The 14,390-nt window shown below is 41.7% G+C and overlaps 1 protein-coding gene across 1 annotated transcript in view; it reads left to right on the plus strand.

The window, feature by feature from the left end:
* Nucleotides 1-14,390, plus strand: part of LOC100245550 (uncharacterized) — a 151,363-nt gene that overhangs the window by 13,760 nt on the left and 123,213 nt on the right. Inside the window, exons 5-6 of the mRNA XM_010662888.3 lie at nt 3,989-4,032; nt 4,275-4,343. Coding sequence (XP_010661190.1) covers nt 3,989-4,032; nt 4,275-4,343 — 113 coding nt within the window. The remainder of the gene's footprint in view (nt 1-3,988; nt 4,033-4,274; nt 4,344-14,390) is intronic.

Consider the following 14,390-nt stretch of genomic DNA (forward strand, 5'->3'; position numbering starts at 1 on the left):
GTTCTAATTGAGGAGAAGGAAACTTTCTGGAATGAATTGAGTGATATTAGAGGTCTTTGGAATGATCCTTGGTGTGTGGGAGGGGACTTTAATGCTGTGAGGCTCCCGGAGGAGAGAAGAAATTGTCAAAAGGGTCTCGACTTCTATGAGGTGCTTTTAAGAGATAATTGAGGACCTGGAATTAATTGATCTTCCTCTATCTGGTGGTTCTTTCACTTGGTGTGTCGGGTTAAATAATAGGCTAGCTTCTAGCCAAGACTATTTCCTTGTTTCTGAAGATTGGGAGAACTAGTTCAGTGGCTTGCTCCAAAGCATCCTTCCAAAACCTGTCTCTGATCATGTGCCAATCCTTCTTGATGATGGAGGGATTGGGAAAGGAAAAACACCTTTTAGATTTGAAAACACGGGGTTGAAGGTGGAAGACTTCAAAAAACTGGTGAGAAGCTGGTTTGAGGGGTGTAATGTACAGGGCTTGTTTAGCTACATTTTGGCGGCCAAGCTAAAAGCCTTGAAGCAAGATCTTAAGGTTTGGAACAAGGAGGCCTTTGGGAATGTCTCTACTAAGAAGCTAGCAACCTTGACCCAACTAGGGTATTTGGACTATCCTAAGAGAGGGGGATAAGAATACAATTTTTTTTCACAAATTGGCCAATGCTAGAAGAAGAAGAAATTTTTTGGCCAAGTTAAGAGTGGATGGTGAACTGCTAACTGATGAGGACAACATTATATTAGGTGTAGCAAATGCTTTAGCAGGATTCTTGCTGAGTTGGGGGATTGGAGGCCAAGCATTAGTGGGTTGAACTTTGACTCCTTGTCTAGTTTGGAATCAGAAGCACTAGAGATCCCCTTTCCAAGGAGGAGGTCCTAGCTGCCTTGTCCAACTTAAGTGGGGATAAAGCCCTCGGTTTGGATGACTTCACTATGGCTTTCTAGCAGTGTTGTTGGGTTTTGTGGCAAGAGAGGTTATAGGGTTCTTCCAGGAATTCCATGATTTAGGGAATACCACTTTTCTAGTTCTGGTACCAAAGAAAAAGGAAAGGGGGGAAGGAGAAGACAAGGGTGAAGGGGGGTGGGAAGCAGAAGATTTAAAGGACTTTAGACCGATTAGCTTAGTAGGAGGGTTATACACGCTTCTAGCTAAGGTCCTTGCAAAGAAACTTAAAAGGGTGGTGGGCAACTTAGTCTCGGATTTTCAGCATGCTTTTGTGGCGGGTAGACAAATCTTAGATGCTATTTTGATAGCAAATGAGGCCATTGACTCTAGAATTAAAGGCAACCTAAAAGGAATCATTTGCAAGCTTGATATTGAAAATACTTATGACTATGTTGATTAGAGTTTTGTCCTTGCTCTGTTGGAGAAAATGGGCTTTAGATCTAAGTGGATTAATTGGATTAAATGGTGTATCTCTACAACATGCTTCTCAGTCTTGGTAAATGGATCTCCTTCAAGTTTCTTCCAAAGCTCCAAGGGGTTGAGACAAGGAGACCCTTTATCCCCTTACCTCTTCATTCTGGCAATGGAAACTCTCTCTTGTATTCCACTTAGTGTAAAAGAAGGGGGTTTTATTGTTGGCTTCTTAGTAAGGGGTAGAAATGGTTTGGGGGTGGAGGTTTCCCACTTGTTATTTGCAGATGACACACTCATTCTTTGTGATGCTAGTAAGGATATATATGTATTTTTTTTCTTTTTTGAATCAGAAACAAACATATCTATTAATTGAGTATAAATAAAACATGAAAAGGATGAGAAATCCCCCTCAAGAAATACAAACCTGATAAAAAAGAACTAAGTAAACCTCCACTATACAATGGGGCTATACAAATAAAAAGCCTATACAAGTGTGACAACTCTTGACTTTGTAGACCTAACTCTAAGGTGTACAAATCGAAAGCCAACTAAGTTGAATTACACTCAAAGGGTAAGGTTTAAAAAAATTTGTACAATAACCCCAAAAAGAAACAAGGAAATGAAGCAAATCCCACATCATCTTCAATGTCTTCCAAGTATCCTAAAAAATCATAGCGTTTCTTTCTCTCCACACAATCCACAACAAAGAAAGACACGCGATCCTTCAAAGAGTCTTGCCTCTAATAGAGTTCCCAAAATACTTGAAGGAAAGGACCATCATATCATAAATACTGTTTGGCTGAACCCACAACATCCCCTCAGGTGAGAAAATCCTATGCCACAATCCCAAAGTAATCGGACAATGTAAGAAGAAATGATCAACTGTCTCACTACTCCTCTTACAAAGGATGCACCAATCAAAGCTGAGGTTTTTGAAAGGTCTTCTCAATTGTAGCATGTTATTGATATTTACCTTCTTATGTGCCACTAACCAGGCAAAGGCCATGAGCTTAGAGGGGATTCTTGATTTCCACAAAAAATTAGCTGGGTAGAAAGGAATAGAATCTGAGAAATTAGATAAGACTAAAAGAAAAGTTTTTACTGAGAAAACTCCTAAAGAGGATGGTTCCCAACCTTTGCATTTGGAATAGATTTGAGTCAAATGAACATGGGAAAGTAAGGACATTAGTCTTTCAAGACCCTTAATCTCCACATCCGTTAGATTGCGATGAAAGATAAGATCCCAATACAAATAAGTGTCGTTTACCCAAGATGGCTGAAATGGGAAGGTTTTTAGTTGTGGTAACCCTGAAAAGTCTTGGAAATTGTAAGCATAAAGGTTGGTCCCCCCACAAATCTTCCCAAAAACGAATTATGATCCCATCGCCCACCATAAAGCGAGTGTGTGTAGAAAAAACTTGGAGAATATATGCAATGGCCTTCAAAGGGCAACAATGTGACCATTTGACTATATTGTTGGCGTCTCATCCATTAGGATGTGTTCCATAGATACACAAGATAACTTGATGCCAAAGGGCAAAAGTTTCCTTAGGAAACCTCCAAAGCCACTTCCCTAATGAAACTTGGTTCCTTAGAGTAATTTTCCCAAACCCTAATCCACCAAACTCCTTAAGTCTACACACTATGTCCCAACTCACCAAGTGATTCCTTTTACCCTCCCCAGAACCCGATCATAGAAAATCTCTTTGTAATTTCTCAATCCTTAAAGCTAGCAAGGAGAAGTACTTGAGTTGGATCTTTATACGGTTTGAAGTGATATTAGGGCTAAAGATTAACCTAGAGAAAAGTGAGTTGATCCTTGTTGGAGATGTCTCTAACTTGGAGGAGCTTGTTGGGATTTTAGGTTGTAAGGTGGTTGCTCTTCCTACCACCTATTTAGGCCTACCTTTCGGGTTTGGGAAGAAGTGAAAGAGTGCTTTTAGAGCTTGCTTTGTGGAAGAGACAATATCTTTTAAAGAGAGGAAGAAAGACTCTAATTAAGAACACTTTGTCCAGTTTATTGATTTATTTCATGTCCCTCTTTGCCATCCCGAGGAGAGTGGCTGTGAGATTAGAAAAGATTTAGAGGGATTTTCTATGGGGAGGACTCACAAGCAGCATTTGGTGATAGTTTATTTCTTGCATGGAAAAACAAAAAAGGGATTTGGGCATCAGAAACTTATCCATCCTTAATAAGGCTTTGTTGTTAGAGATTTGTGAGTGAAAGGAGGAAGAAAGATAAGAGGATGTCTGTGTATTGGTTAGTGCATCATCAATCTTCATGCTGCTTTCTAAATTCTGATATATATAATGTATATATATATATATATATATATTATGTATGTATATTGTTCATGCTGCTCTCTATTTTGGTGCCCTTGAATACACTGTGCATACTGTAGCGAGCTCGTTTGTTAGGCGCTGTTCATATGATGAATATAATGTTTATTAGCCTATCAAAAAAAAAGGTCATGCTCCTTTCTAAACTGAGGCAGTACATAATATCATCAGTCCTTTGAAATATAAACACGCACACCCATATATTGGAACATTTGATATCAATCTTCATGCTGCCATCTAAACTCTGAGGCAGGACATAATATCCCATTTTGTGCTTACGTGATTTTTTTTTTCCTGCAGATAATCAGGCTGGCAAATCATTTATATCATATATTACTGCTAAGGTGACATTGTGCTGCCATGATTTATTATTGTTATGGTTGGCGAGGCTGTCTTTTCTATGTAGATTTATTTATATCCTTTGATTTTCTTTGGCATGTTATTTTTAACCAGTTAATGTTTTTCATGCCGAATCTGATAAAAAAAATGTAATTCATGCTGAGAATTCAATTTCATGACTGTCTGGGATTTATCCCTGGCTACAACACAGTAATGTTTCTTTGTATTTTATTTTATTTTTCTCCAGATTCTTGATGGTATTCAAGTGTCCATTAGGAATGTACATGTTCTATATCGTGATGTGCAGAATGACTCGGTAAGGGTTACTCTTATATTATAATTTTTTTCTATCATTTATATGTTGCTCGTCATCTTTTGGTGTCATATTTTGTATTTACATTTTATTAGAGATATTTGTGAGGCAGTTCTATTGCTACCCTCAATTGCTATCATTTTGGTGGCTTAGAATTGTCTGTAATATTACATGCCTTCTCTGTTTGTAATGGTTTTAAGCATTGGATTGAGTAACTGAATCTTTCCCCAGAGTGTGTGTGTGCATGTTTTTTTTAATAAGCCCCTTTCTCAAGTTAATACTATTGACAAGCTTTATCATTTTCTATTCTATTTTTTTTTTTTTTTTAAATTATTCTGCTTGGATTAAAACTTATTTTAGAGAATATGAAGCAAAGAAACAACATATTGGAAAAAACAAGAATAAAAAGAAAATTCAGTAGTATTGCCACTCTAAGCAGTATGTCCTCATAATGCCATAATAACAATTGAATTCACAATATGGATAAAAATTATTAATATTATTTTTTGATAGGTTAATGAGAGAATATATAAAAAGCGCAAAGGCACAACCAATTACACAGTGAAGTATACAACCCGTGTCTAAAGGCTAGCAAGAGAGAGAGAAACGGAAAAACCAATCCATATAGAGGCCTAAGACAAGGAGATTCCCTTTCCCCTTTTCTTTTCTCCATTGTGGCTGTTGTTTTAAGTAGGATGGAGGTGAGAGTGGAGGAGAGAGGTTTATTTGAAGGGTTTCTAATGGGCAGAAATAAGACTAGAGTGTCCATTTATAATTTGCTGATGACGTTATCTTTTTTTTTTAGAGCTTCCTTGGGAGAGTTGCAGTCTCTTAAGCTAATTTTGTTGGTGTTTGGATATCTGTCAGGGCTAAGGATCAATCTAAATAAGAGCACTCTTTCTGTTATCAACATTAGTCAATATCAAATCCCCAGGATGGCTTCTTTGCTTGTTTGCACAGTCTTAGATTGACCTTTAGCTTATTTAAGTCTTCCTTTAGGGGGGAACCCAAAATGAATCTCCTTTTGGGATCTAGTGATTGATAGAGTCTTTAGGAGGTTGGATGAGTGGAAAAAAGCTTTTTTGTCCCTAGGAGGTAGAATTACCCTAATTTAGTTTCATTTATTGCACATCTTGAGCTACCTTTTATCTCTTTTCAAGATTCTAGCTCAATAGCTTTAAGGTTTGAAAAAATGCAAAGAAATTTTCTATGGTCGAGTTTTGGGGAGAGTAAAAGAGATCATATGGCCAATTAGGATATAGTGTGTAGGCTTAAGGAGTTCAGTGGGTTAGAATTTGTGAAATTAATCTGAGCAATCAAGCTTTATTAGGAACGTGGCTTTGGAGGTACCTTAAGGAAAGTTCTGCCCTTTGGCATCGAGTTATCTTGAGTATCTATGGGACACATCTTAATGGATGAGATGCTAACAATATAGTTAGATGGTCACATTTTTGGCATTGGAAGACCATTGCATTTATTCTCCAAGTTCTTTCTACACACACTCGCTTTGTGGTGGGTGATAGAACTAGAATTGGGAAGATTTGTGGTGAGGGGATCAACCTTTGTGCTCATAATTTCCATGACTTTTCAGTCACTACAACTAGAAACCTATCTTTTTTTTTGATAAATGAGTGCAAAATATATTAAAGAAGGCCAGAAAGCCGCACCGCATACAGGAAGTATACAAAGCAGCCACAAGGCCAAAAGCGCAAAAACAAGAACACCTCACCAGCCCTTAGGGAGCTGCTAACCACTCCAAGAAGCCTAAAAGCGAAGAGGACTCCTCTCCCCTATACACCTTAACCCAACTTCACAAACTACATACAAAAGAATTCTTAAGAGACTGAATAGCCAAAGAACCCCCTCTAAAAGCTAACCTATTTCTTTCCTTCCAAACCGTCCAAAAAATACATAACGGAATGGAATTCTATATCTTTTTCCTTTTTTTACCCACAAAAGGGCCCCGCCAACAAAATAATGCCTCTTTGACCGTCTCTGGAAACACCCACTGAACCCCAAATAAGGTAAAGGCAATCTCCCACAAGGCCCCGACCACTGTACAGTGTAAAAGAATGTGATTTACATTTTCCTCTTCACAACCACACAAAAAACAACGATTAGGGAGTTGCCACCCACGCTTTTGCAGCCTATCCAACGTGAGGATTTTTTCCCAAGTAGCCTCCCACGCAAAGAAAACAACTTTGGTTGGGACCTTGTCCACCTAAATGTTTTTTTTCGGAAAAACGAGGGGGTTGGGGGCTGCCAGCAGATTATAAGCCACCCGAATCCGAAAAATATCAAGACCCCCTCCTTTCCATAACACTGAGTCCTCCTCTGGGGTTAACCTGAAGTCCCTTAGCAGAAGAAGCAACTCTTCTATTAACACCAGCTCCTAGTCATTAGAATCTCTAGACAATTTGAGATTCCACCCTCCTTGGCCAAGCCTTGGGTCCCACACCTCATTCACCGTCGCGTTACTGCACACCGCCAAGGCATAAAGCTGGGGAAACGCTTGGGACAATGCTGCGTTGCCGCACCAATGGTCAGTCCAAAACATAACCTTAGTTCCCCTCCCCACCCTGAACTCCATGTTATCCCAACACCAACTTGTCTCCTTCAGAATCTCCTTCCAAACTCCCACTCTAAAGGGGCCATGAACTTCCTTAGATCTTCAACCACATCCCTCCAAACCATGCTTCACCCCGATCACCTTCTTCCACAAGACATCTTTTTCAAAGGCAAATCTCCAAATCCACTTGCCCAATAAGGCCTTGTTCAATAACCCAATCTTCCTGATGCCAAGACCCCCCTTCTCCTTTTGAGTACACACCACCTCCCAATTGATTAAATGGATTTTCCTATCCGGGCTTCCCCCTCCCCAAAGAAAATCTCTTTGTAATTTTTCAAACCTTTTAACCACTGACTTGGGGCATTCTAAAGAGGGACAACTGGTAGATGGGAATGTTGGCCAAGGTACTCTTAATAAGGGTGATTCTCCCGCCCTTAGACAAATAATGTCTTTTCCAAAGAGCAAGTCTTCTCCTCATTCTTTCCTCCACCCCATCCCACATGGTTAAGGCCTTGTGCCGGGCTCCAAGGGGCAGCCCCAAATATTTGACCGGAAGGCTCCCCACTCTGCAGTCTAACTCCACCGCCATTTCCTCAATATCTTCAATCTCCCCAATGGGAATAAGCTCACTCTTGGCCGGATTAATCCTAAGCCCAGAAGCCGCCTCAAACCACGTCAAAATCCAGCCAAGATGAGTTAAATGCTCCTTTCTAGCTTCACAAAAAATAATTGTGTCATCGGCAAAAAGCAAGTGAGACACATTCATCTCCATACCCTCTCTCCCTCTTAGCCTACAACCAGAAATAATATTCCCCTCCACAGCCCTTCTAATGAGTGCACTCAGCACTTCCATGCCCAGGACAAAAAGGTAAGGAGAAATTGGATCTCCTTGACGCAGGCCCTTAGAACTGGAGAAGAAACCTTCTGGCACCCCATTGATAAGGACAGAAAATTTTTCCGTTGAGAGACACCACCACATCCATTCCATCCAACGAGACCTAAAGCCCATCTTTTTCAAAACCTTCATGAGGAAGTTCCAATTAATGCTATCGTAGGCTTTCTCAATATCCAGTTTGCACACTAACCCCTTCTCTTTCCGCTTCTGCCAATAATCAACCACCTCATTAGCTATAAGAGAGGCGTCTAGAATCTGTCTCCCCCTCACAAACGCATTCTGATCAACCGAGACCACCTTATCTAACACTTGTTTCATCCTATTGGCCAGCACTTTGGCCATTAACTTGTACAACCCCCCTAATAGGCTGATGGGCCGAAACTCCCCTAGATCCTCAGCCCCACCTTTTTTTGGAATAAGGATCAAGAATGTAGAATTCAGGCTTTTGGCAAAAGACTTCTAGTCATAAAATTCCTTGAACAGCTCTACAACCTCCTCCTTTACGAAATCCCAACAAGCTTGCCAAAAAGCCACGGTAAACCCATTCGGGCCTGGGGCCTTGTCGCCGTTCATTTCCATCAAAGCTGAGAATATTTCTTCCTCAGTAAAGGGAGCCTCCAAAGCTTTAGCTTCACTAAGATTAAGACTTTGAAGGTGCAGCCCCTCTATGTCGGCTCTCCAGCCTGGGTTTTCCCATAGCTGGTGCTGAAAGGCATCCACAATCCCCTCCCTCACCTCTTGCTCCTTAACCAACTCCACCCCATTTATTTTAATTTTGTCCAAAAAATTGTTTCTCCAATGGGCATTAGCCATCTTGTGAAAATACCCTGTGTTCTTATCCCCTTCTCTTAGCTACAGCTCCCTAGACACTTGTCTCCAATGGGTTTCTTCCAAGAGAATCCACTTTTTGAAAGTCTCCTTAGCTTCGTTTTTCAGATCCATTTCTCTTTCTGATAGGCCCTTATCACATTCCACCCTATCCCAAAATTCAATTTGCTGAAGAGCTGAGCTTTTGTTCACTTCTAGCCTACCAAAAACATCCCTGTTCCAAGCTTTAATTTTCTCCTTCATCACCTTCATTTTAGCAGCTATTCTAAAGCTGGCCCTCCCTCCCCTCACCCCTTCCTGCCACCAATCCCGAAGGAGATCCTTAAACCCATCAACCTTGAGCCACATGTTTTCAAACCTGAACGGGGAGGGTCCTTGGCTCATCCCGCCCCCTTTTAGCAAGATGGGGAAGTGATCAGAGGTAGGCCTAGGAAGCCTACACTGGACAACCCCCCTAAAAATATCTAGCCAGCATTGCGTCACCAAGAAGCGATCCAGTCTAGCCCATGTCTGATTGTTCCTCCCCCCGCTCCAAGAAAACACACCCCCCTGTAGAGGGAGGTCTATAAGGTCTAGATCATCCACCACCTGAGCAAACCTTCGCATTGCTCCATTTAGGCTACCCTGCCTGCTCCTTTCCCTTTGGGATAGAGTGACATTAAAGTCCCCTCCTAGACACCAGGGCTCGTCCCATATTCCCCTTATAGCCCCTAACTCATCCCACAAAGCCTCCCTCTCCTTCCTGTTACACGACCCATATACTCTAGTAAAGATCCAAACCATCCCATCTTCAACATTCTTTAGCCTACACGAAATAGAGAAATTACCCACCTCCATCTCCAACAATTCCAAAGATCTCTTGTCCCAACAAACCAAAATTCCACCCGCTGAACCTTGAGCACCCATAGCTCCCCAATCAAGAAACCTCCCAAAACCCAAACTCCTCACCACCCCCTTTGACATTGTCTGAATTTTCATCTCCTGAATACAAAACAGGTCCGCCCTCTAACTTCTGATCATGGCCTTGATCACTTTCCTTTTGGAGCTATCATTAGCTCCTCGCACATTCCAACTCACCAGTCTTAGCTTCATTGGACAACTGAAATCTGGCACCCTCTTCCTTGCATAATACCTTTCTGCTTCCTCCCCCCTTCATAATTGATGGAGCATTCAAGTCTCTTCAATTCCCTTTCAAATTTCGATTTTTCCAGGAGAGATTTACTGTGCACTTTTTCCCTTCGTTTTCTGATTTTGACCATGAACTCCAAAATATCATTTTCTAGTCCCATTGTCGAAAACCCCAAAAACTTACTGAACCTTGCCAACTCACTTTCCTCCCAGCTGGCCTCCTCTCAACCCCTGACTTCAGGAAACGAGTCACTAGCTAAGCAAAGTTCCTTTCCACTAGCTCCCATAGCACCATTATTATCTTCCAAAAGCTCCCAGCGAGTCACAGTCTCCAGCACTGAAGACTCCCTTCCAGTCGCCCTACGGCTTGGAGATTCCCTCTGGGATGCGTCCAAAACCGCCCCAGAACGGTCGTAATACTCCCCCGATGGAGTCCGACCAGAAAAAGAAGAAGGGGGAGAAGGAGAAACACACACCAACGGCCTAAAGAAGTTAGGGGCATTCCTATACCTCGAGGCTTCCTCCATTAGAGCATAATCTGTCTTCGAGTTCTCCTCCAATCTTTGCTTCTCGGCCAAAGGTCTCCATAGTCCATCAAACACCCAAAGAGAAGACATGGATTGGTTAGGGCCCCCCAGATAACTTGGGCTTGACCAATTAAAGGGACAGGCCCCCCCCCAGTTGGGCTTCACCCATGTCCAAGGACGAGGCCGGGCCTCGGTCGCCCAACCCAGACCCTCCAAGCAACTTATTCGAAGCCCGCCCATAATATTTAACAGGCGGCAACCCAAAATAAGGCGGCCCAAACTTGCGAGGAGAGGCCGTAAGCGGATAGGGCCTAGAGGCCTCAGAAGGCCCTGAAGCCTGTTGTGACGTCGTCCCAAACGAATCGTGGGGCCCGACCAACTTAGAGCCCAAACCAAGATCCTTGGCCTGACCCGACCCAGAATATTGCCCCTTCGTCCCATCATCAGTCCGCAGCAGGACCTCAAGACTTGGGCCACCGTCCTTCCCCCTCACGCGCTCAACCGCACGTGCGATGGCCTCAACCCCAACCTCGCCTTTTGAAACGGCCTTGTTTTCGCTCTTTCTTTCCCTTGCCATTCGCAGGGCAGGCCTGATCTCCCACCAAAGAGTAATCTCGTAGCAAACATCTTCAGCCCATACTTCCACCACGTTGGGGGGCTTCTCGTCGTTGAGCTTCACCAAAATCCTCGCCCACTGCAAATCTTCCAACTTCTCCGTTTGAGAGTCGACTGCGAGGAAACCCCCGCAGGCATCCCCTATTCTTCTCAGAATGTCCCGCTCTCATAGAGAAACAGGTAGTCCCACGATACGCACCCAAGCCTCGCTCCTCTTTTCCCCCTCCAACAGACATCTCATCTCTGGCCTCCATTTCTCCAAGCTAAGAATAGACCCCCCGAACGAGAAACCCCCAATTTTTAGGGCTTTCTCTGCTTCAGCCAAGAGCTCGAATTCGAATAGGACTTTACCCCTTTCCAGTTTCGCTATTCCTAAATTACCCTTCAGACTCCATAATTTCGCCAAGTATGTCCCCCATCCTCTTAGGTCATCCCCTTTCCCAGAGCTAGGGTTCCAGCTCCCCACTAAGCAATGAGCCAGCTTCTCCAGATTTCGGCTCAACTCCCTCTTACATAACTCCACCCTCACCGCTGTTTTTTCTCTTCCTTTTGGTTGCTTTGCCACTTCCGCATAAGTTTTCCCCATGCATGGACTCAGCATCAACGCATCTTCTTTCTGGTAGCTCTCTTCTCTGACATAACACCCCAGCCGTTGTAGCATCTCCACCATTAACACCCAACCACTCTTGTCTCCTTTGCCTTTTGGGATGAATATGCAAAACCTTTTGTTTTCTAGATCCATGACCCCTATTCGCAGAAACAACCCCCCCTTATTTTGATCCCGCACCAGAGAGTAGGACCTGCCACTTTCCTTCCACTTCCTTTCCCGTATATCAGATCCCGCAATCTTAATGCAAGAAACCAGACCATCAATGAAGCACTCAATACTCTTCGGTCCCAACCTAATCCATGAGGAGACTCCTCCTTTCCTTTCTACAATCGTGGCTTGTACCTTGCCTTTTTGCTCTGCCACCTCTACATCAAACCATTTCGACTCCACTCCAAAACTTCCCTTTTTGGCCCTGCTCCTAACCCCCACGAAGCCATCACCTTCTGTACCCTTACTTGTTTCGTCCTCTAACCCTTCTAACGCTCGCCGCTCGCCTCGCTCCCTTCCATCGCTCTCACACTCTCTCACTCTAACCCTCTCTCACAACTAGAAACCTATCTATTTCAGCCATCTTGAGTAATGACACCTCTTTGTCTTGGAAGCTTATCTTCTATCGGAATCTAACTAATGTGGAGATTAAGGATCTTGAAAGACTAATGTCTTTACTTTCCTATATACATTTGTCTCCTTTTGTTCCAAATACGAAAGCTTGGGTACCTTCTTCTTCAGGAGTATTTTCAATAAAATTTTTTGTTAGCCTTGTGTGATTTCTTGGATTCAATTCCTTCCTACTTAGCTAATTTTTGTGGAAATTGGCGCAACAGAAGGTTTGTTTCGAAACGAAACAAAAAAAATACTCAAGAACACAGAGATCACAATAGGATCTGAAAATTAGGAAATAATTTTGAAAAATTATATTGAACTCCTTTCTAATAATTACAATAAGCCTTCAAATAATGTTTGTAATACAAAAATAAAGAAAATAATTGAAATATGAAACTTAAAATAGGAAACTAATGATGAACCTAAAATAGAAACTAATGATGTAGGATACTAATGATGAACCTAAAATAGAAACTAATGATGAACTTAAAATAGAAACTAATGATGAACTTAAAATAGAAACTGATAATGATTGTGTCCTGCATCAGAAATCAAGAGTCTTTTCTAAGGTCATGACTTTTGCTTGGTTAGTGGCACATATGAATGTCAATACCAATGGCATGTTATAGTTGAGAAGACCTTTTAAAGTCCTTAGCCCTAATTGGTGCATCATATGTAGGAGGAATAGAGAGATGATTGATGATCTTCCTACATTGTCCGATTACTTTGGGATTATGGCATAGGATATTCTCACAGGTTGGGATGCTGTGGCTTCATCTAGACAATATACATGATATGATGGTTATTTCTCTCAAGCGCTTTAAGAACTCTACTAGAGGTAAGACTCTTTGGAAGATTACTTGTCTCACTTTGTTGTGGATTGTGTGGAGAGAAAGGAATGTTAGGATTTTCGAGGATAATTGGAAAGCGTCGGAAATGATGTGGGACTTGCTTTATTTCTATACCTATAAGGTTAGGTTCCTAGATGAGCTTCAGGAGATGTTATACTTGTTTTAGGTTTTTTTTGTATAGCCCTCCTTGTATAGTGGAGGTTTCTTTGGGTTTTTTGATCAGGTTTGTATATATATATATATATTTTAAGTGACAATAGGCGCCTAAGAAGCCACCAAAAAACAAAGAATGACAACAAAAAACAACACCTGTCAACAAGACCTTTTCCAACCAATAAATTCTATAATAGAAGAAGGGCCAAGAGCTATAAACAAATTGAACCACGCCCAATGATTACACAAAATTAAGTTTAATTCTATGAATAAAATGCTTGTTGTTTTCGAACACCTTACTATTCATTTCCTTCCAAATTGTCCAAAAAAGGCATAAGGGAACCGCTCGCCACACCTTTTTCCCTTTCCTACCTACAAAAGACCTGTGCCAACTTGTGAGTGTCTCTTTCACTGAAGAGGGTAGGACCCAAAACACAACAAAAAGAGAAAATAGGAGATGCCAAACAGCCCTTGTCTTGTTGTAGTGGCTGAGAATATGATCAATAGATTCCACCTCTTTGCAACAAAGGAAACATCTATTCGCCATAGCCCACCCTCTCTTCTGAATGTGATCCAAAGTTAAAACTTTGTTCCATGTGGCCTCTCATGCGAAGATGCTTTCCTTGGGCGGTATTTAAGAATTCCAAATAACGTTTGTTTGGAAAATCTGTTTGCCTTTTTGGCTCCAACTCTTTGTACAAGGCTTTAATAGAAAATTTTATTAGGTTTGTATATTGTGGGGCAGATTTCTCATCCTTCTCATGTTTTATTCACTTTTAATTAATACATTTGTTGTTAATGATATATGTATAAACCCAACCATCTCCGACCACAAAAACTAGAAAACAACCAAATTCTCACTAAAGGGAAAGGCCATTATAGAAAGCATTACCCCTAACAAAATTGACACCTCTAAATAGCAATAGAATACATAAAACACCCCAAAAACCATTTGGACCCCAATACTCGCCACCAAGTTGCAAAACAAGATAACAACCTCAAAGGGAGGGAGCACATACTCCATTGCCCCTCCCCTTCCCCTGGCTGAGAGTGGGGAGCAATCATAATTGACCAAGCATTCTAGCTTTCTGATCTCTCTCTATAATCGAGTAGCTAAAGGCGATTTCTTCTTTTCCCCCCAGTAATCTTAACTCTATGACCCTTTCTTGACTCCAATTTCCTAAGAAGGCAATTGATTTCCTTCTTAAACCTTGTCAATAGTAAAACTAGAAAGCTACTGAAGGCAACAAACTTATTGAGGAGGCTCCTAA

Source organism: Vitis vinifera, chromosome 15 (genome assembly GCF_030704535.1).
Source record: "Vitis vinifera cultivar Pinot Noir 40024 chromosome 15, ASM3070453v1".
NCBI lineage: Eukaryota > Viridiplantae > Streptophyta > Magnoliopsida > Vitales > Vitaceae > Vitis > Vitis vinifera.